The sequence below is a fragment of the Trichomonascus vanleenenianus genome, assembly GCF_965637985.1.
Source record: "Trichomonascus vanleenenianus strain CLIB 3782 genome assembly, contig: TRVA0_001S, whole genome shotgun sequence".
In the NCBI taxonomy this organism is placed as follows: domain Eukaryota; kingdom Fungi; phylum Ascomycota; class Dipodascomycetes; order Dipodascales; family Trichomonascaceae; genus Blastobotrys; species Blastobotrys vanleenenianus.
In genome coordinates this window covers 307412-335159 of record NW_027481886.1, presented here as the reverse complement: position 1 = coordinate 335159, position 27748 = coordinate 307412, and the positions used below count along the sequence as shown (strand labels likewise).

Here is a 27748-nt window from a genome sequence, read left to right as displayed (position 1 = left end):
ATCTCCGCGAAGCGGAGCCCCAGGGGGGTTTGGGGGGACTGGTCCCCCCCATTACACTAGGTACTAGTATTCAAGTATATTCGAAGCCGCAATCAATCTCCGCGCAGTGGAGCCACAGGGGGGTTTGGGGGGACTGGTCCCCCCAAAGGGAAAGAGAGCTGCACGAGCCGCAGAGGGAGCTGACACAATGATTAGGTAATACGAAAAGACGCCCAGAAGATTCCGCGCCACACAGGGGGGAGGTGTAGAGGACGACATCAGCGAGTTGTGGCATTAGATCTGTATAGAGAAGAGAAAGTAAAGATGTCGGAAGAAGTTCTGGAGCCCACTTTGCAGAATATTCTGGATCAGAAGACGTTGAGATGGATCTTTGTTGGTGGTAAGGGAGGTGTTGGTAAGACGACGACGAGCTGTTCGCTGGCGGTTCAGCTGGCGAAGCACCGGGAGAACGTGCTGCTTATTTCGACGGATCCGGCACACAATCTGTCTGATGCGTTTGGCCAGAAGTTCGGGAAAGACGCGCGACCGGTAAATGGGATCCCCAACCTCCATGCCATGGAGATTGATCCTTCGGGGTCGATCCAGGACTTCCTCGACCAGAACCAGAACTCGGGGATCAACTCCATGATGCAGGACATTGCGTTCTCGATCCCCGGTGTAGACGAGGCGCTGTCGTTTGCAGAGGTCATGAAGCAGGTCAAGTCGCAGAGCTACTCGGTCATTGTGTTTGACACGGCTCCCACAGGCCACACGCTGCGATTTTTGCAATTCCCGACCATTTTGGAGAAGGCGCTGGGCAAGCTGTCCGAGCTTTCGGGTCGGCTGGGCCCTATGTTTAGCTCGCTCATGGCGGGTCAGGGCCAGAACGTGGAGGAAATGTTCTCCAAGCTCGAGGAGACGCGAAAGACCATCAACGAGGTCAACTCGCAGTTCCAGAACCCGGATCTCACTACGTAAGTCCCCCCCATTTGCCTCAATTATTTCGATTTGGCGATCCAATTGGCTTTACTAACAAATTATTTAGGTTCGTTTGTGTGTGCATTGCCGAGTTCCTCTCGCTGTATGAGACGGAGCGAATGGTTCAAGAGCTCACCTCGTACAACATTGACACCCATTGCATCGTGGTGAACCAGCTGCTCTTCCCCAAGAAGGATTCTAGCTGTGAGCAGTGCAATGCGCGGTACAAGATGCAGCAGAAGTACCTGGAGCAAATTCTGGAGCTTTACGAAGACTTCCACATTGTGCGGCTCCCGCAACTGACCAGCGAAGTGCGTGGTCGGGAGTCTATTGAAGAGTACGTCACTTACCCTATTCCAAGTTGTTTTGAGTCAATTGCTAACAAAAAAATCACAGGTTCTCGAAAATGCTGATCGAAGCATACCAGTTCAATGAATAATGTATGTATTGCGTAATGGTGCAGGTGACGGGAAAGGAAGAAGATGATCCGACACATGGGGTGGCTTATCACATGTACACGACACCCACCAAAGCCGACTTTTGATGAACGGAGGGAAAAAAAAATAGTAATATCAGTGGAAAATAATCGCTTGGAGTCTGCATCACGATGAATTTGAGCATAGAGAAGGACGGAGTAGTAAGTTACCTCTCTTCGCGAAGCTGAGCCACGGGAGTTCGAGGGCTGGCCCTCGAAGAAAAGTAGAAAAAAAAAGCTAACGCCGTCTAGCTGATTGCCCAGGAGGGTCGTCATTACATTGTGCCGTATGACGATGTCGACAGCCCAGTTGTGTATGGGCGAGAGCGGCGGACGGTGGGGCCGGGGCTCAAAATATTCGGTGTCGTCGGAAAGCTGGGCATCGGCAGTGGGTACCTGTTGGTGATCACTGGCAGGCAGTTGGTGGTCCGGGTGCGATCTCACGATGTCTTTAAGATCACCAAGATGGCGGCAATCTCGTTGGAATCTGAGACCGCCGCGAGACATGATGTCGAGGCCATCGACGCAACCTCCGACACTGGGGAGCCCAGCACCACAGGCGAAGAAGAACTTAATACTTCTGGCGATGAGGGAGACAATGGAGAAGAGGCTGTAGAAGATAGTGATGACGGAGAAGACGAGGGCGAAGTGGGAGAGAGTGAAAGGCTAAACTTTGAGTACGACGAAAATGATCTCCCCGAGAGAAAGACTGTCCTACAGAGAAGGAACACCGTCGTACTACAAAACGTTCTATCTCAGCGGAGACCGAGCCAAATCGCGCTGGAAGATTGGATTCCCGATGCAGCCCCTAAATTGCCTGCCAGCCTGGAATTGCTGCCCAAACTGATTTCGTGCCTGACGCGCATGGTTTGCAATGGCTACCACTACTTCTCGTACACCCTCGACCTCACAAAGTCGCTGGTAATGCCCCATGAGGAGAGCGAACACCGAGAAACGTTCATGTTTAACCACCACTTGGCCTCAATTTTCAAAGACACTCCGCTATATTTGCCGATCCTCGAGGGATTTGTTGGGTCGTTCGAATTGACAGGCCAAAAGGAAAAGCACGGGCAAGTGGTTCTAGTATCAAGACGAAGCATTAAACGCCCGGGTGTGCGCTACCTACGGCGCGGTGTAGATGCTAATGGTTACTGCGCGAATTTCGTTGAAACGGAGCAAGTAGTCGAGCTGCCGGGCCAGGAGTTGTCTTTTTTGATCCTGCGTGGTTCCATGCCAGTCTTTTTCAAGCAATCGCCGTACTCCCTACAGCCGCAGCCGCGAGTCGTTAGGACAGAAGAAGACTCGTTCAAGGCTCTTGATAAGCATTTCAAATCGCTGAAGCGGAATTATGATGCAGTTCTGCCCGTTTCATTGGTATCCCTACCTCCAGGTAAAGAGAGCCAAGTAGGCGAGCTCTATGAACACCTGGCTCACAAAGTTTTGAACGACTTTGTGTGGTTTGACTTCCACAAGGAATGCGCCGGTTTGAAATTCGAAAATGTCTCCAAGCTCTTTGATACAGCGGTTGGCCCAAAAATAGACGAATTTGGCTGGAATAGCGCATGCTCTTACGAGTCCGGCTGGAAAGGCGGGGCGGAGCAAAAGGGAGTGTTGAGAGTCAACTGCATTGATTGCCTGGATAGAACAAATGTTGTTCAGTCAAGTTGTGCCAGGCGCGTATTGGACAAACAATTGAAATATGTTAACTGGGAGACAGACTCTGCAGATCTCAACAGTAAGTTCAACGCCCTGTGGGCTGATAATGGCGATGCCCTCTCGAAGCAGTATACAGGTACAGGCGCCCTTAAAGGGGACTACACACGAACGAGGCGCCGCAACTACAGAGGTGTCCTCACTGACGCCTTCTTGACTCTTTCGCGATACTTTTACGGCGTAGTATCTGACTTTTTCACGCAAGCTGTTCTAGACTTTATCCACGGAAACGCTGATGAAATTGTCTTTGATGAGTTTGCGCAGAATCTGGAGAGCCCTGACACGTCCATTGACTTCGAGTCGATTAAACAGAGTGCAGTAGACATCACAGCGGAAATTGTGCTTGCCTCAGACTCCGAGGGTGTGCTTGGTGGGTGGTGGCTTCTCACGCCAAAGAAGCAGGGGCTCAAGAACATGGCCAAGTCAAGCCTGCGTGAGGTTATTCTCCTCGTGTCGACGTCAGCGATGTATATCTGCAACTTTGACTTCAAGACAGAAAAAGTCCTATCGTTTCAGCGTATCCCTCTTTCGGCCGTTACACGAATTCAGCAGGGGGTTTACTTTGAAGCGCTCTTGTCGCAGGTGTCGAAAGACCCCGGCAAGAATATTGGATTTCTTGTCGAATACGAGAACACTGACGATATTTTAAAGTCGACAGATTCGCTACCGTCCAATGTTAACTGCATCGCGTTCAAATTCCCACTTTTGCAGCTTGGTGAGATTAGCGAGGTAGTTTCTGTGCTCAAGACTTACTGTCCGAGTGCCGAATATACGAAAGAGGACCTGATCTCGTACAAACAAGCGCGAGGTAATACAACTCTCTGGAACAAGCTGGAGTACCAATTCAAGCGAGCTATCTGGGGATAATTATCGTCTATTATTATATTACCTATATTTTTCTGTGTGCGTTGGTCATTACTCATTATCGTCATCATTACCGGTTAGCTTTCGGCTCGGGCAAGGCCAAAGCATCTCTCGACTGATAGAGCATTGTTGCCCCACCAGTTGGGCATATCAACCTGCTTGCCAGCACTAAAGAAGATGAAGATCAACAGGATTGCGAGATTGAAGCCAGTATCAAACGCAGCACCTAGAAGATAGTTGTATCGCTTCCAGAGGTCGTGCCGCTTTCGATAGGCCCAGAAATTGGTTACAGTGCCGCCAATGAACTGTGAAAGATATCCAGTGGACATATTGCCGTAGAAATTCGACAGCGTGGAGAAGAAGATGGTCAAGTTCCACAGATTGAATCTGGCACGAGGGAAGAAGCGGTGCAACGCGTAAAGAACGAACGGCAAACCTGCTCCGACGAGGAAAGCATATGGCAGAGGGTGGTACTCGTGAAGCTTGAAAAGCCGCTTTGGGCCGACTAGCACGTACTGAACTGCCATGGTATTGTAGGAAGCCAGACTCTGACCCGTCCATTGGTGGAGAGGATCCTCAATCTTGCCCTGGAGATATTCCATTTTGGCATTGAGCACCCATCGCAGAGCACCATAGTTAACGGGAATACCAATGAGCTCGCCCCAAATCTGAGAGAAGAAGACCACTTTTGGAGCGATATGCATGTAATGGCCGATCTTTTGGTCTTGGAGCATGTATTGCGCTCTGTACCACGCGTCACCAGCGATAGCACCGTATGTCGAGGAACCAGCGGGATGCTTGAATCCAGAGATGGAGTTGATCATGTATCCATAGAGCAGTTCATTGAACGTGCCAATAGCAAGCTGGAAGTTGGAAATTGCGTACAGCCAGGCCATTGGGGTCACCACAACGGCGCCAAAGCAAATTCCCACAATGTAGGTCCACCATGGGATGAACATCTTGTTCGTTGCAGTAAGGACGATGAGCACAAGGAAGGAGAAGAAGAAAAGCACCACATACCACCAGAGTGGCACTTCGTCGTAGCTGCTCTGGATCTTATTAAGCCGGTCGGTGTATTCCTGGTGAATGTTGTCCGATTTCTTGAGCTTGTACCGGTTATAGAACTTCTTGGCAGACTCAAGCAGCTGCGGCCCGCCAAAGCAGCCGGCCCAAGTGAAGGCCGAAATGTACCCGGCGTAGTCGAAGAACAAATTCCACAGCGATTGGGTTCCCAGGTGGATTGGACCGAGTTCGTTGTATCGCGTTTCGTTGAACTGGAAGTCTGGAGTCATCAATTGCGCCGCAGGATAGAGGGTACCGTTTTCGAGGAAAAGGTGATTCGACATGAGACCCGGCTTGAAAGACCCCAGGTTGCCCCACTTGGCAGCAGGGATTAGTACCCAGGCACCGAACACGAACGCCGCGAACTGGACGACCTGGGTCCAATAGGGCATGAGCATAATGCTGGAGGTGATGTTACTCCAGTCCAGCGTGAAGTTGAAGAAGCCCATACCGCCCAGACCGGAGCCGATGAAGTTGGCAGTATAGTTGTTCGGCGCCAACCAGCAGATAACGGCCACGGAACTGGTCATGGGGAACACATATTCGGGCAAGAATTCCCAGCATGTCATGCCGACCAGGGCAATGAAGAAGACTTTCATCTGCTTCGAAGCCAATCGTGAGTCGTTGTCACTTTTCCGGAAGGTCTCGAACAAGGTTGTCTGCATGAGTGCCTGTGGCCACACAAACTCTGGGTCATAGAGCAAGAAGTTTCGAGCAATTGCCGCGAAAGAGTACCCAGTCCACACAATGGCCCACATGAAAAAGATGGCAATAGCGGGATGAACCTTGTCGCCGTAATAGACTTCAGCGAGGGAGATTGGAGTCGTACCCTGGTTACTAGTGGCACCTGAGGCTGCCGAAAGAGTAATCGCGACGTTTTCCTTGATGGACCATGGCCCTGGATTGAGATTGAACTTCCATCGCCAGATCTTGACCTCCTTATTAGGCAGCACCTTGGCCATCCACTTGCCGCACCAGTGACTGGCGATCTGGACGAAGAAGATACTGTAAGCGGCAGAGGTAGTACGGTAGCTACTCATTGTGCTGATGAACGCACCGGGGATGATGAACAATATACTCAACACGTAGAAACGGAACGTGAGCACTGGAATTGTCGGGTCATCCTCGAGACTGACAATCTCTCGGACAATCTTGGGCAATTGACGCACGTCTTCGTCCAGGAACTCTTCCTCGGATATGGAGCTTGGCGAGCCAACCTCAATGTCTTTATCGGTGCTCTTGGTGTCATCGGACAGCTGTGGCTCCACGGGGAGCTCCTCAATGACCCCTTCCCCTTCAGTGGGCCTGCTCAGGCGAGATCGGATTCTCTCAAGCATACTAAGCTATGTCAAACTGATGCTTTTCAATTGCTGAAAAACTGTCTACTTTTATACCTCAGTTCTCTCCGGATATGCCTACTCAATTACTACCTAGTCAGTTAGTAATTGTAGTCCATCTCGCGGGCTTACGTGGGTGCGGGGGTCGCTGTCCGTCCGTCTGCTACTCGCATCGGCTACTACTCGCGTCATACACGGCGACGATGGTACGAGACATATTAAAATAGATGCGTTATGCGTATCGTAACGTTGCCCGTTCAATTACAATTAATAATTGATCTTCCGTCTACAATTACTAGGGGGGGAAAGGGACCCTCGTATATTTCAATTGTACATTGTGCCAATATTTTTTGAGATCGACGATCATCTCGTTTATTCATTCTACTCAACTGTCTAGTATTGTAACACATTCAAAACTCGTATTAGCCTCGTTTTTTTTTTTTGCATACATACGGCATCGCAATGTGTCGGCCTACCGTTTTGTAAGTGATTTGCCCAGAAAATGACGTGCTCGCCTAGCCTGTGCGTCTAACCGGCCTCACGCAGCAAGCAGGGGCATACTGAGACCTTTGTGCGCGCATTTGTAAGTTCAGAGAGCTGATCATTTAATACCGTTGGCGAACGGTCCGGTATGGAGCCTACAGTACTTAACAGATACATAATCCTCGTAGTCGAGCCATACATCGATAGAATGTCGTGATTTCATGAGGACTTGTAAAGCTACCCCTCAGCCGTGTGAGACCCTAGGCGTTTGGTTGGAGCACGGAAAAACCTTCTTTCCATAGCATAATAGGCTGCCATGATTCGCTTATCGCAAGCCTAGAGCTCTGCCAATCGGATATATGAGACGCAGGGAAGAATTCTTCAATGATCGGCAGGCTAGATGTTTAAGTAGGCATATATTTAAGTCGATTTCGCCGCTAGTTAAAACTTCATTTGCTACCACCATAATGGCTCTCAAGAAAACAGCTAGTACTGCTAGTACCGATAACATAAATGAAAACGTCGTAGAGTATTCGTCAGACAACAGCATATTCGACCCCAACTCGGGAGTCAAGCGAGGGCTCAAGACGCGCCATTTGTCCATGATGGCCCTCGCAGGCATTATTGGGCCCGGTCTTCTGGTGGGCTCAGGCGGAGCGCTCTCCTCGGGAGGCCCAGCAGCGCTTATCATTGGGTTCGGCGTCATGGGAATTATTGCCTTCTCGGTGCTCCAGGCGCTCGGAGAGCTGACGGTGCTGTATCCGACGGGTGGAGCCTTTACGGAGCTCGCTGATCGGTTCGTAGATAAGGCGTTTGGTGTAGTCGTTGGCTGGAACTACTTCATCATCTGGGCAGCTGTCCTGGCAAACGAGTACAACACTGTGTCGAGTATCTTGAGTTTCTGGAGCGAAAAGGTTCCGCTGTATGGCTACTTTTTGCTCTTCTGGTTCGCTTTTCTGTCCTTCCAGTTGCTTGGAGTTGTTGCATTTGGTGAAGCAGAGTTCTGGCTGGCGCTATTCAAGCTGGTGGGCCTCGTAGCGTACTTCTTGTTTGCTCTAGTGTATGCTGCAGGAGGCGTAAAGGGCCAGGACGCAGTAGGCTTCCGGTACTGGCACAACCCGGGCGCGTTTGCTAACGGGTTCAAGGGCGTCGCCAACGTGTTTGTGTTCTGTTCGACTTTCTATGCTGGAGTCGAGTCCATTGCAGTTGCTGCAACTGAGACGAGGAATCCAAAGCGAGCTGTGCCCACGGCTATCCGGCAGGTGTTTTGGCGTATTATCTTCATCTACATGGGCTCTGCCTTCTTCTTTGGGCTCGTTTGCCCATCAAACGCCGAGGGCTTGGTGGGTGCCAGTCATGCTGCTCTTAAGTCGCCAATGACCATCGCCATTCAAAACGCCGGGTGGCAGGGCGGAGTGCACCTCGTCAATGCGTTCATTCTCATCACGTGCGTCTCTGCCATTAACTCTAGTATCTACATTGGCTCGCGTACGGTACTGTTCATGGCCCAGGACCGCAAGGCGCCCAAGTTCCTCGGGTGGACCTCCAAGAGAGGTGTGCCCATTCCGGCCATTGTCTTTACCAACCTTTTTGGCTTCCTGTCGCTTATGAACCTTAGCACTGGAGCAGGCATGGCCTACCAGTACATTGTCAATTTGTCGGGCGTGTCTACGTTTATTGTGTGGGGCTCGATCTGCTTTATCCACCTCAAGTTCCGCAGGGCGTGGCACAAGCAGGGGCGAACTGCCGACGAGCTGCCATTCAAAGGGCTCTGGTGGCCGTTCAACACGTGGTTTGGGCTTGTGGCCAATGCTTTTCTCGCTTTAATCCAGGGGTGGGCGACTTTCAAGCCGTTCGACGCCGGACACTTTGTCGACGCCTACATTCTTCTTCCGCTCAGCGTTATTGTGTATGTTGGCTACAAGCTCATCTTCAAAACGCGATTCCATCGTGCTGACGAGATTGATCTCGACACTGGACGTCGTCCAGATGTGGATGAGGATATCGAACAGGATCCCAAGAAAGATTCAACGTTCCAGAAAGTCCTCCAGGCGTTCTGATCTTTTTTTTTGTTTGGTCGATGTATATAGTAATTTCATGTCGTTGATTGTGTTATAATCTTTCGTGTTTCCTCTGGGTTGTCCCTTCCTTTGGTTTACTCATGATTTAATCGTTCATTGGTTATACTGTGAACCATCCTTCCTTATTCTAATCGTCGATTGGTTAACATCTTTGATTTAGTCGTTCGTTATATCGTTCTCTCTTGATTTAGTCGTTAATTATACTGTTCTCTCTTGATGTAGTCGTTCATTAATATTATAACGCTCTCTCTTGATTTAGTCGTTAATTATATTGTTCTCGCTTGATTTAGTCGTTCATTAATCATACCGCTCTCCCTGATTTAGCCGTCAGTTGGTTATAACCATCCTCCCTTGATTAAGTCGTTGATTGGTTATACCATGCACCGTTGGTCTAGTCATTAATTGGTCCTGTCATGCACCGTTGATTTAGTTGTTGACTGGTTACACCGTCCAACCTGTCTGTCATCGTCGATTGGTAAGTCATCCATCTTTGATTCTGCTGCTAAGTTGATGGCCGATGTTAATTGATGGTGGGCTTATCACTAATGATGGTGGAGTTGCTGATGGTGGATTTGTCGATTGATGATAGATTTGCTGATTGATGGTTGAATTTGTCGTCGATTGAACTGATTTTCTCGATGGTCAAGAATAGTGTCGTAGGTGGCTACCTAAACATCATCCCGTCACCATCGCCACCCTGGCGCCTCCAGTGCGCAGCAGGGACCGTGCCAGATTCAATCTTGAACAACCGCCACGCCTCCCTAAAGTGCTCAGGCTTCAGCGGACGCAGCTCCCGGTGATCTTCGGGGTCCATTCTGCTTTGAACTACACGCGCCTTCTCTACGATTTCGCCCACAAACACCTTGGACATACCAGACAATGCCACGGCTACGTTGCCTGTAATGGACTGGTTGAGCACCGAGTTCGCCAGCTTCTTCACTCCAGATCGGTTGATATTCGCACGTCGAAACGCTTCGTACCGCGACATCTGGTCCCCGTTGAAATGTGCCAACAACAGCTTCGTCTTCTCCTTCTCTACTGCCGATTCTTTTGATGCAGCAGCGTCTTTGTCCACAAACGAGAGGCTTGGAATGCCCACCATGCCCGAAAAGATACCGCCAATGCCGTCATCCTCATCTTCCTCAGGCTCAGGCTCAGGCTCCTCCTTCTTGGCACGCTTCGCCTGAGCCTCCATCTGCTCTTTGAGAACCTGCTCCTTTCGTTTCCGGCCCATCTTCACTCAATACTCGCGGGTTTATCGACCAACTCGCAGTGAGTGAAGTGAATTTTGGCGGGCCGTGTAGTGTGCGGCTGACGTTTAACAATATTGAGTAAAATAGTTAAATCTGCCCACAATATACCGACTTCGCGACTTGGGGGGCCAGCCCCCCAAACCCCCCGTAGCTCGGCTGCGCCGAGAGAACTGCTGAGATGAGACAGCCACCCTAATCACCGCGCAGCGGTGCCCCGGGGGGTTTGGGGGGCTGGCCCCCCAAGTCGCGATGTTGGCACCTGGCTAGTACACTTGATGTGGAGCCTTGAAGAAGCACCCCACGGAGAGAGAAGACGAAAAACTCGGCCCATTACAGAGAAATATCTGTTATGGGGTGATCTTTGTAATGCTAGGTGGTCTAGCCTCTTCTTCGTTCGAAGGTTGGGGGTTCGAGAAGGGACATTTGAGCACTGCACTATGGGGTCCTCCCCAGCATGCAGGCCCTTTCCTGCACGGCCCCGGGCCCCATCGCTCCTTTCTGCTGGTTCGATCCGGAAAAAGCTCCAACTCAGGCCACAAGATGATCCGAGAGTACATGCAAACCGTGATTGGTGTGCACCCCACACCTGTGTGGTTCGTCGGCTCAATGCACCGATGCTCCGAGATTCAGATACATTTTGAGTCAAAAGCCGTTTTCCCCCCTTTAGTACCGTTACCTGTGAGCGGAGCGGTGGGGGAGAGGGCCTGAGTTATTACTGCAAGGCATCTTAGGAGCGCGAATTTCGAGTTTGATGGACCCCAGATGGAAGATATTAAGGGGCCAGGGTACGTGGAACAAAGTGACGATCACCAAAGGACGAAAGGAATTGCCAGGAAAGGCAGCTCCGGGTAAACTAGAGGCTTCGACATAACGACGACTCCTCGTTCTACCTCTCATTCAAATGTACAACCCTGCGTGAAACAGCAGTTGGTCAACACGTTTCCCCCCACGCTGCATCCTACCAACCTTTTCCAAAGATTACCCCGCGGGATCAGCTTCACGAAGGTATATATACGTAGACCTTCCCACAGACCTATAGCTACAAGCCTTTTATAGATCAAGCAAGTAGAATCTAGACCGTAACAATGCCACCAGCTCCAGAGAAGATCATGTGCCTCCAGGACTTGGAGCGAGTCTCCATGCCTATGGCCCAGAAGCAGGCCCGAGACTACTGGGAATCTGGCGCCAATGACATGGTCACGGTTCGGGAGAACATTACTGCGTACAACCAATACCGAATCCGGGCTCGGGCCATGCGAAATGTCGCCCACGTCGACGCTAAGCCGCGAACGAAGCTGTTTGGCAAGGAGTACGCTGTACCAATTGGCTTTGCCCCAAGTGCCTTCCACCAAATGGCTACCGACGAGGGTGAGGTCGCTACAGCCAAGGCCGCTAAGAGCTGCAACATTCCTATGGGCCTGAGCAGTTACGCCAACCGGTCCCACCAGGACGTCAAGCAAGCCGGCGGTGATTCGGCCGTGTTCTTCCAGCTCTATGTTTTCAAGAACCGAAAGACCACCGAGAAGCTGGTGCGAGCAGTCGAGAAGTCTGGCTACAAGGCCCTCCTGCTGACCGTCGACACCCCATACCTTGGCCAGCGATACTCGGACACCCGAAACAACTTCAAGCTGCCAACCCACCTGAAGCTCGGCAACTTCGCGGGTGAGGTCCCGGGCCTCATTGATGTCGGCACCGAGGCCACTTCGGGCTCGCGAATGGCGTTCGATGATGCCGCTGTCGCCCAGGCCCAATCTGAGGCTAATGTCGTCGACCCATCCATCAATTGGGCCGAGACCATCCCGTGGCTGCGATCCATTAGTAACCTCGAGATCTGGGTCAAGGGTATCACCACCTACGAGGACGCCCAGCTGGCCGTCGAGGCTGGTGTCGACGGTATCTGGGTTTCAAACCACGGTGGCCGACAGCTCGATAACACTCTGGCCACCATTGACTCTCTTCCAGAGGTCGTAGAGGCCGTTAAGGGCCGAATCCCAGTACATATTGACGGTGGTATCCGAAAGGGCACCGATGTGTTCAAGGCCCTCGCTCTGGGTGCCGACTTTGTATGGCTCGGCCGACCAGTTCTGCATGGTCTCCAGTACGATGGCCAGGCCGGTGTTGAACTCATGCATGGGCTCATCAGCAAGGAGTTCAAGTACGTTATGGCTCTGAGTGGTTGCCACAACACCAGCGAGATTACCAAGAAGACTCTCGTGCGAGTCGGCCCAGGCGTCAGCAAGCTCTAAATACTCTCTTCCAGTCTACTAATTGATATTCTAATTCTGTTTTATCTTCGAAATTTTCCACTTCACCGGATCAGCTGCTTGATTGATCCATTTCTTACTCAATTGGACATATCTCTGGCATTTCTCAACGGTAATAACATCCAAGGGGACATCATTCCCCCTGAAGATCATTGCTCCGCTGTTTCAATTGGCTTGGGGGCCAGCCCCCAAACCCCCGTAGCTCCGCTTTGCGGAGATCTTGTAGAGCCTATGACCTCCACGAAGCGGAGCTACGGGGGTCTGGGGGGCTGGCCCTCCACTCGAGTAAGCGTAACAAGATGTTGCAAAGTGCTGTAACGGAGTTGGGAGTTTCCCGTTACAAAGGCTTGTTACGCTGAGTGGCTGTAACAAACTTCCATGTATCCATTGAACTAGCAAACTGGGGGGACCAGTCCCCCCAGACCCCCTAGGGGCTCCACTACATGGAGGTATTCTGGCTAAGTCAAATAAATGATACTGTCCAATTCCATCTGTTGAATTCCACACAGTACTGGTGAACTAAGAGATTTAATAGGTGGTGGAGTCCCAATGAAAATTGTCCACCCCGATAAACGATGGATTTGGTGAAAAAGCTCATAGAGCCGTCGAAACTGTTTCGACAGTTCCAATTCCCGCGGTTCGTGAAGCTTGGCCGCAGAAAGCACATTCTGCGTGTATATAGACGGCTTATCCGCGAGTCGAACCGCTTCATCGATCCGTTTTGCCGGGCATACCTCCGGTACGATATCCACGACGCGTTTGCATCAAACAGATACATTACAAAGGGGAATGTAATTGATTCGTTAGTATCAGAGGCCAAGGATGCTCTGATACGACTAGAAAAAGCCAATAAAGGCAATGTGAAGTCCATCAACATTATTCTGAAGCGGTGTTTCTCGTCCTATCTCACCAAAAAGCCCCGCTGCTATTCATTCTTCAATCTCAAATTGGAGCCCTCAGCGGCATATAGAGTATATAACATGGGCATACCCGACTCGTGCAGTCCCGAGCAATATGCTGCGGGCCTGGAGAAGAACGAGCATGTATTCTTCCAGTACCTCAACGCTTCGAAGGCAGCAAAAGTTATCAAAGGAACTAATGGAAGAAAGCTGTTTTTTGATCCGCCTCTAGACGCTTCAGTGCTTGGCAAACCACTGCCCCAAAGTCGCATTGAGAACATCCTAAAGAAGCATATGAACGATCTCCGGGGTACCTGGCTCTTGCCTTATCATTACGATGTCATTGAGTATCTAAAGCAACAGTATTTTAACCCAGTAGGCTATAAGGGCCCCAAGCGCTTCTATGTGCGCCGCATCGGCTTCCTGCTGGATGATGCATTCTGTGTTGTTGAAAAAGACGGTAAATTGAAGCTAGAATTCGTTTACCGGCACCAGTTGACTCCCCCCCAGGACATAGATTAGTCCTCATCCATTTTCTCCGCGCCTCCTCCTCTGCTGTTGCCCAGATCAAAGAATTGGTATTTCTGGAGTTCTCGGTCGAGGAGAATGCCTACTCGCCGGGACTCGGCGCCATTGACGGCAAACGCCACTGCATCACAGTCATCACGGTCTAGAGACTGTTCGGCTAGGGGGCGTACTTCTTGTGCCTCTCCAGCAATGGCGGAGTAGCTAGGACCCGTGACGTAATCAATGCTTGCGAGAACTTTGGTATCATCATCAGTAGACATCAATACTATGGCAGCAGTATCGTCAATAAACTCCGCCTGTAACACTCTACCTGATAAAGAAATAGTTGCCGTCGCTTGGTCGCCACTTCCATCCGGAACACGCAGCAATTGTAGAGTCTGACCTTCTAATTCATACGTAAGGACATAGAAATAGTCCGCATTTTCGTTGTATCGCAGCAAGGTTTGGTTGTTCGAGGACCCCAAACGGACTGGGGCATCTGACCGGAACTGCTTATAAGTAGCCTGTCTGATCTTGGAAAACGCATCCTCGCATGCGTCGATGAGCGAGTCAGTAAGGACATCCATGCCTGGTTCCTGGTCGAAGAGCTTCTTTACCACCGATTCATTGAGGTGGTCCGTGATGAAGTCAGCCACATCTACCGTTTTTACAGTGCTCGGGTCGTCTCCAAGGGCCTTCTGGCTCACCGTGACGTCCGGGAGGTCCTCAAACAGTACATCCATCCACGTCACAAACATGCGGAACAGGTGGTACTCGTCCTTGAGTTTCCACATGTTGCCCGAGGCGAGCTCTAGCAGCTTCTCCGCCCGTTCCATGGCGCTGTCAAATTTGTCCGGATCAAGGCCTAGCGGTTCGCCTCGCTCTCTCCACTTTGCTAGGCCCCTTAGACGTGACAGCAGGACTATGAGCCGCTCACAGGCCGGAACAAGGTTCTCAAACAGCAGCTTTCTCGAGCTTTCGTAGCTACCAATGACTGTTTTGTGCCATTTACGCAGGCCGCGCTCGGTAAGATCCTCCTTAAGCCAGTGTTCAACTTCAGGCAGAGGGATCCCCGTAACCAGAGTATCCATGAGGGCACATTCCCACGTTACTCTGTCGGCAGAGAGCCTTGATAACGCGGCATCAGTATGGCGAGTAAGCGCTATAGTCTCAGTTTTGAGCAACTGCACGGCCTCTTTAATATAGGACAGCAGAGCGAGGACCCGGGCAGGGATAATTGACACTTCGGGCAAGTAGTTCTGCCCGAACTTTTCTATAAACGTCGAATGGCACTGGATCAACGAGTACTCTCCGGTCAGACCCTTTACAACTACCAAATAGCGCGACAGAGACGCGTTCGACGCGACAGCTACTACTCTTTCTTTAGAGACACGAATAGTACCAATTGAGAACACCCCGTAAACATTGACTCCCAGAGACCCATTATCTGTTCCGGTGAGGAGCAGATCAAGCACTGGAGGCATATCTTCGAGGGAAATGGTCGTGAACGCCTGGAAGTTACTCGGTAAAGAGGGCAGTTTTGGCATGTGCTTCGTCAGGTCTACATCTATAATTGACCTCAATGAAACCCCGTGGATACGCACGTCTGGTTGCTGCTGCGATCCTTTATATTCGACCCAGCTGAGCGTAGTAACGCGGTCCACGTCCATGCCGGTCGTCGCAAGGGCTCTCCCGTTGCTCGAGTTGAGCAGCACCCAGCTACCATCCTCGTATATTACAGCCAACGCCTTGCCATCGTACTTCCACACGAGGTCTGCTGGCGGATCAGCCTGGCCTTTCTTGAGACTCGCGCTCCATACGCGCTGTCCGCTGAGCCGGTGGACCCAAATGGCGCCCTGGGACTTGGGCACTACGGCGACGAGGTCCATCGTCGGGCACCACCGCATCAGGCGCGGCTCGACGGGCACAGCAAACGCCTTCTCCTCCAAGACCTCAAACATCGGTGGTACTTGGCGATCCTTCTTGGTGATGGTGACGGATCGTGATTCACAACCAGCCCGTCATCACCTATCACCACCCATCACCACCCAAGATATAAAAGACCACTATAAGATCAAAGAGCCATTAATAAGGTCTTTAACACTACAAATATGTTTAAACGAAAAGCACAGATCAAGCCATCGGCGAATCTCAAGTCAAGCGAACGCAAAAAGCTGCTAAAGGGCGTATGCGAAGCGTTCGGCCTTCCAGAGGACCGCCTGGGTTCCGAAGAGAAGAACAAGATCATGCCCAAAGACCTCAAGTCGTCCAAGATCCAGCTTCACTCCGGGGAAAATGCCCTTTTGTATACCACAGAAAAGGAGAGGCCCATTTGGATCGGGCTCGGGAAGATCATGGTCCCGACTCTGTTCACTTTGTGGCAGTGTCCGTATCTTTGCCCGATCTTGTTAACTCCAGAGGGAACTATTGATAATTTGCAGTCGGGTGCAGATCTAATGGCTCGGGGAGTGTTTGATCCTCTCCCGGAGAGGGCTCCCAAGGGGTCTGTGGTTGCAATTGCGACGCTGAAGCGGCCAACCGTGCCGGTAGCGGTGGGCATTGCGCAGATTGACTGTCATAATATTAGTGAGGAGACAGTGGGCAAGGCGGCGCTGACCGTTTCCGTGATTGATGATACGCTGTTCGAGGCTTATCGTGGGGATAAGACCGCTCCGAAGGAATTGGATCTCAATATTCCACTCGAAACTCCAGAAACAGTCACCAATGATGGTGAGGTTACATCTACTGCTGAGGCCACTCCGGAAGAAAAGACTACTCCGGAGGAAATGGCTACTCCAGAAGAGAATGCTACCCCGGAGGAAAAGGTTATCCCGGAGGAAAAGACTACCACGGAGGAAAAGACTACCCCGGAGGAAAAGGCTACTGCAGAGGAAAAGGAGGACAATGCAGAGGAATCAAATATGAAGACGCTTTCACTGGATGCAGCGGCAGTAGACGAACTCTTTGAGCAATCTCTCCTACAAGTCCTTCGAAAGGCTATTGATAGCCCATTGGACCTTCCCATGCCATCCTCGCAGTTCCTTTCGCAGCAATTGCTGCCCAACCTCAAGATTCAGGATACCAATGCAGTTAACATGAAGAAAACCTCGTACAAAAAAGCTACAAAGTTCTTTAAGTCGATGGAAAAGAAGGGATACCTCAAGAGCAAAGAGAGAGCAGGAGAAGTTGTTATTCTGAGCATTGCCGGGGCCGAGAACGAGCGAGTTAGCAAGTTTAACATTTACAAAGTCAAGAAGCCTAAGCCTGCTCCTAGTCCTACCGATCCTGCCACTACTGACGCGCCATCCACTCAACTCCCGTCTGATGCGTACAATCCGACCGATAAGATGATCGCCAAGGAATATTATCGCCCAAGATCTGTCTTTGCAGTTATTCTAGCAGGGAGCGGCATCTCAACCGACAAGTACTACTCGGCAACTGACCTGCGCAAGGCAATTGAGTCGTATATTTCCAAGAACAACCTCGGCCAGGGCAAATTTGTTGTCCCAGATGAGAAGCTGCAGAACGCCCTCAAGCTCACCAAAAAGACCCCCAGGGACCAGATTATGCCGTTGGTGCTCAAGTCGAGCCAGATGCAACACACTATTACTCCTCCGTTCAGCGAGACGGAGGCCAAGCCTCGCAAGGGTGCCATCCCTATGATCCTCCTCACTACAGAGCGACGAGGCGGTAACAAGGTAGTAACTATTGTGTCGAACCTTGAGCCGTTCCATTTGAATGCGCTGGATGTCGCTGAGGGACTTCGGGTTGCCTGTGCGGGTTCCACTAGTGTAAGCGATGTTCGCGAGGGATCTGACTTGAAGCAGGTTCTCATCCAGGGCAATCATGTCAAGAACATTTCTGTTTATTTGGAAAAGAAAGGCGTTCGAGCAACTTGGGTCGAGGTCAATGATAAGGCGAATAAGAATAAGAAGAAGTAACCCATTCTCCATCCTATCTTATTCTGTTACCCAGCTTAGTCGCCTGTTTATCTTACCTGTTGCATCAACACAGTTGGGACGACTTCCACGTTCTAGAGGAACATTTTTCGGTTATAATGCATTGATAGAGCGAATATCTATAGTACTTCTATAACTACGTACAATCAGGATCCATAGACTATCCTCTAAACGCTATTAGTAGAAAAACGGCACTCAAACTTGAACAATTGATGCTTATCGTTAATAATTTGCTAATATGTCCATTTTCGCCCTGAAGGCCAGTTGAAGTCAGATAATAATTCGAAGGCTCCAGACATTTCAGGTTAGTTGGACATATTGTCGCCCTGCTTGGACTGCTTGGACTCCTTGACAACTCTAGCCAAACCCAATACAAGAACCACCGCAACTGGCCCAAGCAAAGGCAAATAAATAGCGACCTTGTGTTCCTCCGGGAAATACATTTGCTGCACCATCATCTTGTCAAAGAAGGCCGACTCCGACTTTTGCAACGCAACACCAGCGCCAGTGATGGCCCGGTGCCACTCACCGCGGCTCAGCGCGTCTAGAGAATCCTTAATAGCTTCAATGGCCCCATCAACACCAGTCAACACAGGCTTGGGGATAGCAATGTTCGGAAGAGACTTGCTGAGCCGCTCAAGAGACCCCAGCGTTGAAGATGCTGATTTCAGCGCCCGTAGAGTTGAGACCCGCGACAGAAAGTCAAGTCGCAGCTTCGGGCTCTCAGGCTTAGACGGAGCACCTAACAATTCCAGCAGCTGCGATGCAAACGTTTCCAGCACTGGCAAGAGGTCCTGCGAGTTGAAGTGGCTACCCTTCGGACGGTCTTTGATGACAATTCCGCCCCACTGGGGGATAGCAAACGAATTACTAGACGAGTTCTTGACTCTCAGCGGAGACTGCTCCATAGACGGAACATAAATAATGAAATGCAGCGTAGGGTATGAGTGAATAGAGGTCAAGCCCCATTCGGCAAAGTTGACAAAAGTCGACAAGTGCTCGCTATCAAGCTCAAACCCGCCTTCGGGAACTGGCTGCGGATCCGTAGTCATCTTTGCAAAGTACTCGATCTGAGTGTCTACCGTAACATTGGCAACCCGCGATAGCTCCTCCCGGAACGAGGTGAAGTGCTCGCTCAATGCCTCGCCGATATCCCAGCCAATTGGCTCTCCGTCACCGCTCAGCAGCGAAAACGTCAAATGGTACATCGGAGAGTACCCTACGACCATGCTCCCCTGCTCAGAGCTCTTGACGAGCTCAATCTCTTCACTGAACACGTGATCCAGCAGCACGCCGGTGACCAGATCAGGCACGCTGCCCACGGCAACGATATCCAGCGCATATGTGACCATAATGTCTCTGCCGGTCTCTGACACGAGATACTCGTTGTCATCTCCAAGGCGGAAGTTGAGGGTAACGTGTTGGCCCTGCGGGGCCTGGCCTTTATGTAGCTCGAGCCACCAATTGTCCACGCCCATTTCGTGCAGCTCCTGGTCAATCTGATACTGGGCCGCCTCGACGAGATCGGGGAATTCGGGCCCAACATTAAGGTATACTGGCACGTTGACTCTGGCAGCTTCGGATATGTGTTTATCGTAGAAGTCCATGACTTTGTAGTTCAGCGGTGCGCGGTAGATTGAGGTAGTATAGAGCCACATTGGCACGCCTAGCAGGACCGCCATGGCCAGGAAGCACAGTACGACCCATCTTCGTTGTGTTCCATTGTTCTCCTCGACCTTTTTGGGCTTTTCAGCCTCAGTCTTCTCGGCCTTTTCAGCCTTTTCCGCCATCGTGGTGTTGGTGTCGTGTTCCGTCACCGTGTCTCCGAGTCTTGGGACGACCGAATTGAAGCAACATGAAGTATCAATTGAAGGCTGTCGAATAGGATCAATTGAGACGATTTGTTACCAAAGAAATTGTTCGATTAGTATTATTATGCAGAATTTAGGTTCTAGCTCTTTTGGGGTTAGTTGATTTAGCGGTGTACTATTTCGTAGTTCGCAATATGCTATATGGTTCAGCAAATACATCATCTTAGGCGGACTATAAAAGAAATTATGGAAACAACCAAGTTCATAGGTAAAAAAATGCATGCATTGGCTGTTTAATCTTGATTGGGGTATAGTATACTCCTAAATCAAATAACGAGCCGCATTAAATGCGGCGTGGGACTCAAAAACCCTTACCCCAACCCCAAAAATTGGGCTAGTCATTCTATATAACCGTGAAATCAATTGAAACGCTCGGCAAGCCTTTCCCGTGAAATCAATTACCGGTACCAGGTATTATATACGCAGGTAATATGTGTACTGATACCGGTAATGACAAATCTTGTTCCCATTACCCGGTACCATAAATCACCGAATTGCACATATTCTCTCCATTTAATACCGTAGCATCTTTCTATAAGAGATGCTTCAATAAGTAGTTATGAATAATAAACAAATTTTTCGCCATTATATCAGTCAATGAATGGCACATCTCGTTAACGACATTACCAACAAACCAATTCCGGGTATGTACCAACAGATCCTCTTTCCATCAGCTAATTATAATAATAATCTTGATTAAAGCCCATTGCTTAAGAAGACCATCAGATAATTAAGCAATAAATGTCAATAATTCCACACAAAGCTATAATACAATCCATTTTCATTTTAAAGATGCTATTTACACATGGATAACAACCACAGGGCTTCATTATATATAGGCTTGGCAAATTAAACCTGGATGACAATTGGCGGGCTTCGCGTGGTCGTAATGATCGTCTTGCCCAACTGCGGAGCCTTCTTGGAGTCCATCCGGTTAATGTTCTCTCGCAGAGCATCAGTCACAGCCACCACGTTCCGGATAATCTCATAGTCTGAAAAATGGGCTCGCCCCACCGGCACAGAAAGAACCGGAGTAGTCTGCTTGTACACAGTCTCACCCGCCGCCTCGCTAATGACGCTGTAAATGTTATTAGTAACGGTGCCTCGCTTGGCAGACGGCATAAGACCCTTGGGACCCAGAATCCGCGCAACCTGATTCAGCCGCGAAACCATGTCTGGAGTAGCGTACGCCTTGTCAAAGTTAATGACACCATCCTTGACCTGCTTGATGAGATCATCAGCCCCGACAATGGTCGCCCCGGCCTTCTTCGCCTCAGCTGCAGCCTCCTTGCTGTTAGTGAACACGGCAATTCGCTGCTCCTTGAGAGCCCGTGGAAGCCGGTACGTGCCCTGGAGCAGCGCAGCGCCCTTCTCCGCAATCAGGCTGATGTTGAGCGAGATCGTCGTCGACTGGGCTGGTCTTCCGACCTCAATGGCCCGAATATACCTCAAAGCCGTCTCAATGTCCATGCACAGCGGGCTCTTGACAGCCGCTCGAGCTTCTTCTTTCAGCCGCTCGACCTTTCGCTTCTCGGCCTTCTTCGTTTGCTCTTTCAATGCTTGTCGTTCTCGGTGGGCCGCCTGCTGCTTGGCGTCCATCTTCGTCTGACCAGGCTCCTCGGTTTTCGAGGCAAATCGACCGGGAGCAGGCAAGCGTGCAAAGCTCACCGTCGGCCGCTTCAGAACACTGCCCAGTGGCCTACTCAGTATCAGTCGTCCCGACATGTCGAACTAACTCTCTGCTTTTGGGGTGGTCTCTGGATCAAAATGCGAATTTTTCAGTTTCCTCCCATCGGCCCGACTTCCCGACTTCCAATCTCACCCTACCGACTTTGCAAGTCCCCAGGCCGACTTCATCATTACGACTTCATTAATACGACGAATTTGCACAGAAAGGGATAACAGGGTAGGGTTTGTGATCCTGGGGGGCCAGCCCCCCAGACCCCCCGTAGCTCCGCTTCGCGGAGGGGTTCATGATGATAATATTTACAGGTTAAATACATTTTACACTATTAATGCGACAGGTACCATCGCCCCTTGGTCTTTCGTCGAGCAATGATTCGTCGCCCAGTTCGAGATCGCATTCGGGCGAGGAAACCAAGTCGTCGCTTCCGTCGCACCGTAGATGGCTGGTAGTTGTTTCCCATGGCCTTCCATCGCACCTGCGAAGCGGTAAACGGAGTCAGTGAGTTGGTAATGCTGTTGAATGATGGAGCGGCAGTTGGGCCAGCCCTCAATGCCGAAAGTGCAGATCGCCCAGAAAGAAGCGAGAAGCTTCGCACCGTAGACGGCAGTTGTCTGTTTAAATATAGTTAGCATACATCTCTCAACAACTACCCTGGATCTGAATAATGTAAACTCTAAAGCCCGAGTAGCAAAATGAAATTTGCTGATTAAATAATAACCTACCGAGCAACTGTTCTTCGGAGTACGGCAAACATTTTGGTCTGTTAATATTTCACCGAATGGTGGTGGTGGTGAGGGATCGTGAAATTTCAATTTTCATGGCCCCGCGCCCAACGGTTTGCCGGAGATCGGCATTTTTCAAATTTTCGACTTTGATACTGATAAGATTGATAAATCAACTTATTTTGATAATAAAAAATGTACAGACGGAGAAACGAGCAGCCTACGGCCGTTGAGATCAAGCTGATGCAGCCACTTGAGAACGCTGATGCTGAGCAAATGCTCTCTCAGTTCATTGATAACGGTGAGGCCGCGAATGAATCGGTTGTTAACCAGCTGCGAAGAGTCCAGCGTGATCTGAGAGGGCTTCCACCGCTCCTGCGGAATTCTGCCACTGGCGTCATGGAAACTGAGAACAATAACGGCTATGAGGAGGACATCGACATGGAAGAGGCCCAGCCAGCTGCCGAGAGTGAGCCAAAGAAACTGAGCAAGGAAGAGCGAAAGAGACTGAAGAAGGAGCGACGAAAGGAGGAGAAGCGGCACAAGGCTGAGGCTCGACAGGAAGAGGACGACGAATCTGCATAGACTTTGTACACGACTAATGATAATGATACTAATTTGTTCTATTGATTTGATTATGAGTTGCTTTCAGGTAAATATCTGCTCTTGATTGATATTACCGGTAATGGGATAGAAGCTTTTGATTCTATTTAAATATGGCGTAAAAACGCGAACTCTTGGCTTGACATTACAGTAGTTCCTACTATTACCCTATTATCCATGATTATACAGTCAGGTTTTAAAACACACATCTTGAGGCAGGATATCAATGGTATCCTAGAGTTTGGAGTTCGACACGCAACCATAAGCAACCATAAGCAACCGTAATAGAGCATTGAAACGCTAAATATGGAGTCCGACATTAAAGCATTCATAATAGATCATTGAAACGGTATCTACTGTATACCGGTAGTATAACCTAGATATACAATTGTACTGTGGTTATAAAGGCTACGCAGATTAAAATCTCTCAACTGCTTTTTATTTATATACATACGTGAGACTCTAAATTTGGAAGAGCTAGGTGGAACAGCTAGGTGGAACAGCGTCCAATTGAAAATACTTGAATATATCACAATACTGCCGGGCTTCGCTTTTCCCTGAACTGAGAGGCGATACGCATTGGAAATAATAGCAGTAGCCGGTGCTCAACTCCAGGATGCATGCTAATCGGTTGATAAGAAACTAATACCGAAATAATAAGTTACATAATAATCTATCGCATCTTTTTGAGGCCGAGGCCAAAGACATTATGGGCAAATCCTCAAATCATTGGACGAAATTGGGCCGTGTTGGCCTAAGATTGTGGACGAAAAGAGGAGATTAACGGAGGAATGTCTAGCCGTTTTATATTTTCTAGCAGAGGGGAAGGGGGCCACGGAAGTCTATATCAGTAGACTCGTCACATTTAGACTTGTCAGCGCGAGCCATGCCGATAGGTCATTACATGTAGGTTTCAACGGCAACTGGGGAAACAATCTGTAGAGATAGAAGATCAATGTTGTCCCTGAAGTACGCGCTCCGACTACAAGCAAGCACAACAGAGAATTGAAACGGTAGATATTGTAAATATAACTTCGACGTACAGATCCTAATAAAACAAGGCCAAAAATTTTTCGTATCCATGGCAGATTCTTATCGATTCATTACCGGCACCGTAGATAAAAAGCAGAAAATTCTGAGCTGAGCTAGATCCAATAGATACATAAAACAATTCTGATTAAATATATACAATAGCGTTATCAATTGAATCCCCTAGCAATACCCGACCGCATGACATACATTGACGAGCCTGCAGCTTCAATTGGTGGAAGCAAACGAAATTCCACACCACCCATTCAGATGCAGCCCCATTACGCTAACATCTCAGATCAAAGTACTACAGTCAGAGCGTTGAAATGGCTTATCTAAATTATGCATGCAGATGGATCTCCACCCTGTCTATACACTACATATATACACTGGAACAGCTCTAGATTTACCGAGACTTCAATTGCGCCGTGCTAGCTTTTGGCGAACCGCCACTGTAACCTCCCTATATAAGGCATCGGAGCACATCCCCGGACAATGTAACGTTACGACCCCCCAAATCTTTCACTCCCCTCTCCCCCAGATGACCCACCGGTTATCATTCCAGGGTGCTTAGATGAGCTGGCCTTGACGAAGCTTACATATTACTTTCTTCCCATTGGTCGGTATTCTCCCCGGAATAATGCACTACGTGGGATATCGCGTATTCCCCCACAATCTCCATACTACCATCAGTGGTATACAAATAAATACCTAGTCTTCTCACGTAGAGTAAACACCAAAATATCATGACAGTAACTCCAATTCGCATTCTTTCAGTAGGCGCCGGGAGCAGAGCTCGTGCGTACACTCGATCGCTCAGACACTCTGATTTTGTTCAGATCAGGGGTATCGCTGATATCAGCGAGCCCAGACGTAACAAGCTGAAGAAATATGTCGAATCGAACTATACTAATGCCGCAGCTGCGCCTATCAAACTATATGGAGACTGGCGAGAAGCTTTAAAAGATGTGGATGACTACGATGCCGTGATGATTTGCGTACTTGACGAGATGCACCGCGATGTAGCAGTGGCATTTGCCGATGCCGGTAAGCATCTGCTGTGCGAGAAGCCACTGGCTACAAACTGGCAGCATTGCCAGGAGATCTACGATGCGGTGATGCGAAATAATGTAATTCTTGCAATTGGCCATGTCCTGCGGTACTCGCCGCATAACATTGAGCTCAAGAAGCTGCTGGACCAGAACATTGTCGGCGACATTATTAACATCAATCACACTGAGCCTGTTGGATGGTTCCACTTCGCTCACTCGTACGTTCGTGGCAACTGGCGACGAGAAGACCAGACGTCTTTTGCGCTGATGACCAAGTGCTGTCACGACATCGACTTCTTGCTATGGATTCTGGGCCCCCAGAACCTCAAGCGCATCTCATCCTTTGGCAATCTGTCGCATTTCAAAAAGGCCAACAAGCCAGCAGAGGCTGGAGATGCCACTAGGTGCTTCGACTGTCCTGCCGAAGAGAACTGCGGCTTTTCGGCCAAGAAGGTATATTACAACGATTTTGTCGCCGGAAAAAGAGCGTGGAAGCTCAAGACGGTCACTGATATTGAGGACGAGCCGCATCTCAAACAGGCATTGATGGATGGCCCCTACGGCAAGTGCGTCTACGAGTGCGACAATGATGTTTGCGACAACCAGACTGTCAACCTTGATTTTGGCAACGCGTCGGCTACCATGACCATGATTGCCTTCTCGGAGGCGCTCTGCGAACGAAAGATTTGCATTTACGGCACTAAAGGCGAGATCTCTACCAATTCGACGACGATCAAGATTTTCAACTTTGCTACGAGAGAGACTACAATAGTTACACCCTCAGTTGACGAGGAATCTGGCCACGGCGGCGGCGACAGGGGCCTTGCTGAGGCGTTTGCCAAGGCCGTCAGAGATGTTGTCGTCAATGGGTGCGGAGTAGACGAGACACAGGCCAAGTATATTAACTGCACTCCATCAGACGCTCTGGCAAGCCATCGAGCGGTCTTCCTAGCCGAGAAATCCCGTCACGAGGGCACTGTTCTTGATGTTACCACCGCAGTATTGTAACTCTCGCCTGGCGTACTTAATTCATTAATCCATTCCTTGATATTCAATTACGGATGAAGTCTGTACTCTTGGGGGACTGATAACACATAATAAAAACTGAAAAAAGTAGTCCGCTTATTAATGTCACCATTTCGCACCGTAATTGTGTGTAGATGATACTATACGTAGATCAATTACCGATGGAGTCTGTGCTCTTGGGGGACCAGTCCCCCAAACCCCCTGGAGCTCTACTTGAGACTAAAATGTTGATACCATTATACGAAGGGACTAAAGCAATTAAATAAGTGCTATTACTTTAACACCAATTCCATATATATACTTTGGGGACCAGTCTCCCAAACTTCCTGGGGCTCCACTTCGGGGAGGCAGATGCATGGTCCCCCTAATTACACTAGCTTCTTACAGACTTACGCTGCAAACTGCTAACCTGTAACAAAATCCGTAACAAAACTGCCGTCAGAACTCCCAATTACACCGTGCGCTCAATTGCTGTGTCCAAGTGTCTCCCCGAGGGCCAGTCCTCGTTCTCCCGTACCTCCGCGAAGCGGAGCCCCAAGGGGGGTTTGGGGGGACTGGTTCCCCCAATTGCACCAGGCAGAGAAAGTATTCGAGGGCCAGCCCTCGAGCTCCCGTAGCTCCGCTTCGCGGAGGGTGCGCAGAACATAATGTGAATGAATTATACCTAATTCACCAAATTATAAGGGCCGCCCTCGAAAAATTCAAGGCGATGAACGCTCGAAGTAGCATAGATAGCATGTCGGATCCAGTAGAGAAAGAAGAGCAATACGTACATCAAGTGTACCAAGAGATTGCGTCCCACTTTTCCAACACTCGTTACAAGGTGAGCCTACCCCATAGTGAAAAATAAGTGTGGAACTAACAAATTTAGCCATGGCCCATTGTGGAGAAATACCTCAAAGATCAGGCCCCTGGGTCGATCGGACTCGATATAGGGTGTGGCAATGGAAAGTACCTCAATGTTAACAAAGATGTGCTCATGCTGGCGAGCGATCGGTCATCACATCTAGTTGAGATCGCCCAGCAGAAAGCAGACTCGGCGGTAGCTGATGCGTTAGCGCTGCCCTTTGCAGACGGGCGGTACGACTTTGCTATATCAATTGCGGTCATCCACCACTTTACTACCCCTGAGCGCCGCATTGCCGCTGTCAAGTCCATTTTGGGAACGCTGAACGCTACTGGGACTGCACTTATCTATGTCTGGGCGCTGGAGCAGAAGAACTCCCGCCGGGGCTGGGATGAGGGCATGAATCAGGACGTCCTAGTTCCCTGGGTCACCAAGTCCTCTTCCAGCGAAGAAACATACCAGCGGTACTATCATCTCTATAAGGAAGGAGAACTTGAAAGTGATATTAAAGCCGCATGCGGCTCGGTCATCGCATCGGGCTACGAAAAAGACAATTGGTGGGCCATTGCCAAACGACAATAGTCTCCCACATGAAGTTAACTGTTATTAGCTGGATATGGCAATTGGTATGAACTGGTATTAAGGATATCCTCTAATGGTAAGCTGCATGAGGCTCGGTGATCGCATCGGGCTACGAAAAAAAAAAAAAAGACAATTGGTGGGCCATCGCCAGTCCCTCCCAAAATCCACTATTATCTACGCTATCTCCTATCTAATTGGGCCTATTACAACAGCTATAAACAGATGGTTGCTCATGAATCAGCCTCCACAGTGTGAAATGGTGAGTGATTCAAAGACAGTTCTCTCGCGCACGCAGCAGCCTTGCAAAGTGTAAACCTCTGTGTTCTCCGGCACCCAATAACATTTGAAGAATAGGAAAGCGAACCTCCAATTGCTTACCAGTTCACCATGAAACGATTCACGAGGGTAGCGACAACGCGCCAAGGAGCCAGCCGGCTGATGCTAAGCGCACCCCGGCGAGCAGCAGCACTGTTCC

At 49.8% G+C, this 27748-nt stretch overlaps 15 protein-coding genes across 15 annotated transcripts; 9 read left to right on the top strand and 6 right to left on the bottom strand.

Moving 5' to 3' along the window:
* Nucleotides 1-303: 303 nt before the first annotated feature.
* On the top strand, nucleotides 304-1396 carry GET3 (guanine nucleotide exchange factor GET3; the record flags this gene model as incomplete). Its single annotated transcript, XM_076681828.1, has 3 exons — nucleotides 304-953; nucleotides 1025-1294; nucleotides 1354-1396. The coding sequence occupies 3 exons, from the start codon at nucleotides 304-306 to the stop codon at nucleotides 1394-1396; spliced, it is 963 nt and encodes a 320-aa protein (XP_076543785.1).
* A 168-nt stretch (nucleotides 1397-1564) lies between these two features.
* Nucleotides 1565-4012, top strand: TRVA0_001S03730 (uncharacterized protein; the record flags this gene model as incomplete). Its single annotated transcript, XM_076681827.1, has 2 exons — nucleotides 1565-1594; nucleotides 1685-4012. The coding sequence occupies 2 exons, from the start codon at nucleotides 1565-1567 to the stop codon at nucleotides 4010-4012; spliced, it is 2358 nt and encodes a 785-aa protein (XP_076543784.1).
* A 74-nt stretch (nucleotides 4013-4086) lies between these two features.
* OPT1 (OPT family oligopeptide transporter) lies at nucleotides 4087-6408 on the bottom strand (the record flags this gene model as incomplete). Its single annotated transcript, XM_076681826.1, has 1 exon — nucleotides 4087-6408. One exon carries the CDS (start codon nucleotides 6406-6408, stop codon nucleotides 4087-4089), a length of 2322 nt encoding a protein of 773 aa, XP_076543783.1.
* A 950-nt stretch (nucleotides 6409-7358) lies between these two features.
* On the top strand, nucleotides 7359-8951 carry AGP3 (Agp3p; the record flags this gene model as incomplete). The annotated part of the gene is made up of 1 exon (XM_076681825.1): nucleotides 7359-8951. One exon carries the CDS (start codon nucleotides 7359-7361, stop codon nucleotides 8949-8951), a length of 1593 nt encoding a protein of 530 aa, XP_076543782.1.
* Nucleotides 8952-9166: 215 nt separating this feature from the next.
* Nucleotides 9167-10336, bottom strand: TAF11 (TATA-binding protein-associated factor TAF11). The gene is made up of 2 exons (XM_076681824.1): nucleotides 9280-10336; nucleotides 9167-9221 (listed from the first exon to the last, which is right to left on the bottom strand). The coding sequence occupies exon 1, from the start codon at nucleotides 10204-10206 to the stop codon at nucleotides 9637-9639; it is 570 nt and encodes a 189-aa protein (XP_076543781.1). The 5' UTR covers nucleotides 10207-10336; the 3' UTR covers nucleotides 9167-9221; nucleotides 9280-9636.
* Nucleotides 10337-11310: 974 nt separating this feature from the next.
* Nucleotides 11311-12471, top strand: TRVA0_001S03642 (alpha-hydroxy acid oxidase; the record flags this gene model as incomplete). The annotated part of the gene is made up of 1 exon (XM_076681823.1): nucleotides 11311-12471. The coding sequence occupies one exon, from the start codon at nucleotides 11311-11313 to the stop codon at nucleotides 12469-12471; it is 1161 nt and encodes a 386-aa protein (XP_076543780.1).
* A 593-nt stretch (nucleotides 12472-13064) lies between these two features.
* On the top strand, nucleotides 13065-13910 carry TRVA0_001S03620 (uncharacterized protein; the record flags this gene model as incomplete). The annotated part of the gene is made up of 1 exon (XM_076681822.1): nucleotides 13065-13910. One exon carries the CDS (start codon nucleotides 13065-13067, stop codon nucleotides 13908-13910), a length of 846 nt encoding a protein of 281 aa, XP_076543779.1.
* APC4 (anaphase promoting complex subunit 4) lies at nucleotides 13907-15856 on the bottom strand (the record flags this gene model as incomplete). Its single annotated transcript, XM_076681821.1, has 1 exon — nucleotides 13907-15856. One exon carries the CDS (start codon nucleotides 15854-15856, stop codon nucleotides 13907-13909), a length of 1950 nt encoding a protein of 649 aa, XP_076543778.1.
* A 150-nt stretch (nucleotides 15857-16006) lies between these two features.
* On the top strand, nucleotides 16007-17836 carry TMA64 (Tma64p; the record flags this gene model as incomplete). Its single annotated transcript, XM_076681820.1, has 1 exon — nucleotides 16007-17836. The coding sequence occupies one exon, from the start codon at nucleotides 16007-16009 to the stop codon at nucleotides 17834-17836; it is 1830 nt and encodes a 609-aa protein (XP_076543777.1).
* A 323-nt stretch (nucleotides 17837-18159) lies between these two features.
* On the bottom strand, nucleotides 18160-19644 carry GPI17 (GPI-anchor transamidase GPI17; the record flags this gene model as incomplete). The annotated part of the gene is made up of 1 exon (XM_076681819.1): nucleotides 18160-19644. The coding sequence occupies one exon, from the start codon at nucleotides 19642-19644 to the stop codon at nucleotides 18160-18162; it is 1485 nt and encodes a 494-aa protein (XP_076543776.1).
* A 930-nt stretch (nucleotides 19645-20574) lies between these two features.
* Nucleotides 20575-21450, bottom strand: MRPL1 (mitochondrial 54S ribosomal protein uL1m MRPL1; the record flags this gene model as incomplete). Its single annotated transcript, XM_076681818.1, has 1 exon — nucleotides 20575-21450. One exon carries the CDS (start codon nucleotides 21448-21450, stop codon nucleotides 20575-20577), a length of 876 nt encoding a protein of 291 aa, XP_076543775.1.
* A 287-nt stretch (nucleotides 21451-21737) lies between these two features.
* On the bottom strand, nucleotides 21738-22166 carry MRX14 (mitochondrial 54S ribosomal protein bL34m MRX14; the record flags this gene model as incomplete). Its single annotated transcript, XM_076681817.1, has 2 exons — nucleotides 21738-22023; nucleotides 22135-22166. The coding sequence occupies 2 exons, from the start codon at nucleotides 22164-22166 to the stop codon at nucleotides 21738-21740; spliced, it is 318 nt and encodes a 105-aa protein (XP_076543774.1).
* A 163-nt stretch (nucleotides 22167-22329) lies between these two features.
* TRVA0_001S03488 (uncharacterized protein) lies at nucleotides 22330-22719 on the top strand (the record flags this gene model as incomplete). Its single annotated transcript, XM_076681816.1, has 1 exon — nucleotides 22330-22719. One exon carries the CDS (start codon nucleotides 22330-22332, stop codon nucleotides 22717-22719), a length of 390 nt encoding a protein of 129 aa, XP_076543773.1.
* A 1793-nt stretch (nucleotides 22720-24512) lies between these two features.
* Nucleotides 24513-25826, top strand: TRVA0_001S03466 (Gfo/Idh/MocA family protein; the record flags this gene model as incomplete). The annotated part of the gene is made up of 1 exon (XM_076681815.1): nucleotides 24513-25826. The coding sequence occupies one exon, from the start codon at nucleotides 24513-24515 to the stop codon at nucleotides 25824-25826; it is 1314 nt and encodes a 437-aa protein (XP_076543772.1).
* Nucleotides 25827-26580: 754 nt separating this feature from the next.
* TRM9 (tRNA (carboxymethyluridine(34)-5-O)-methyltransferase) lies at nucleotides 26581-27273 on the top strand (the record flags this gene model as incomplete). The annotated part of the gene is made up of 2 exons (XM_076681814.1): nucleotides 26581-26667; nucleotides 26716-27273. 2 exons carry the CDS (start codon nucleotides 26581-26583, stop codon nucleotides 27271-27273), a joined length of 645 nt encoding a protein of 214 aa, XP_076543771.1.
* Between the last annotated feature and the right edge of the window lie 475 nt (nucleotides 27274-27748).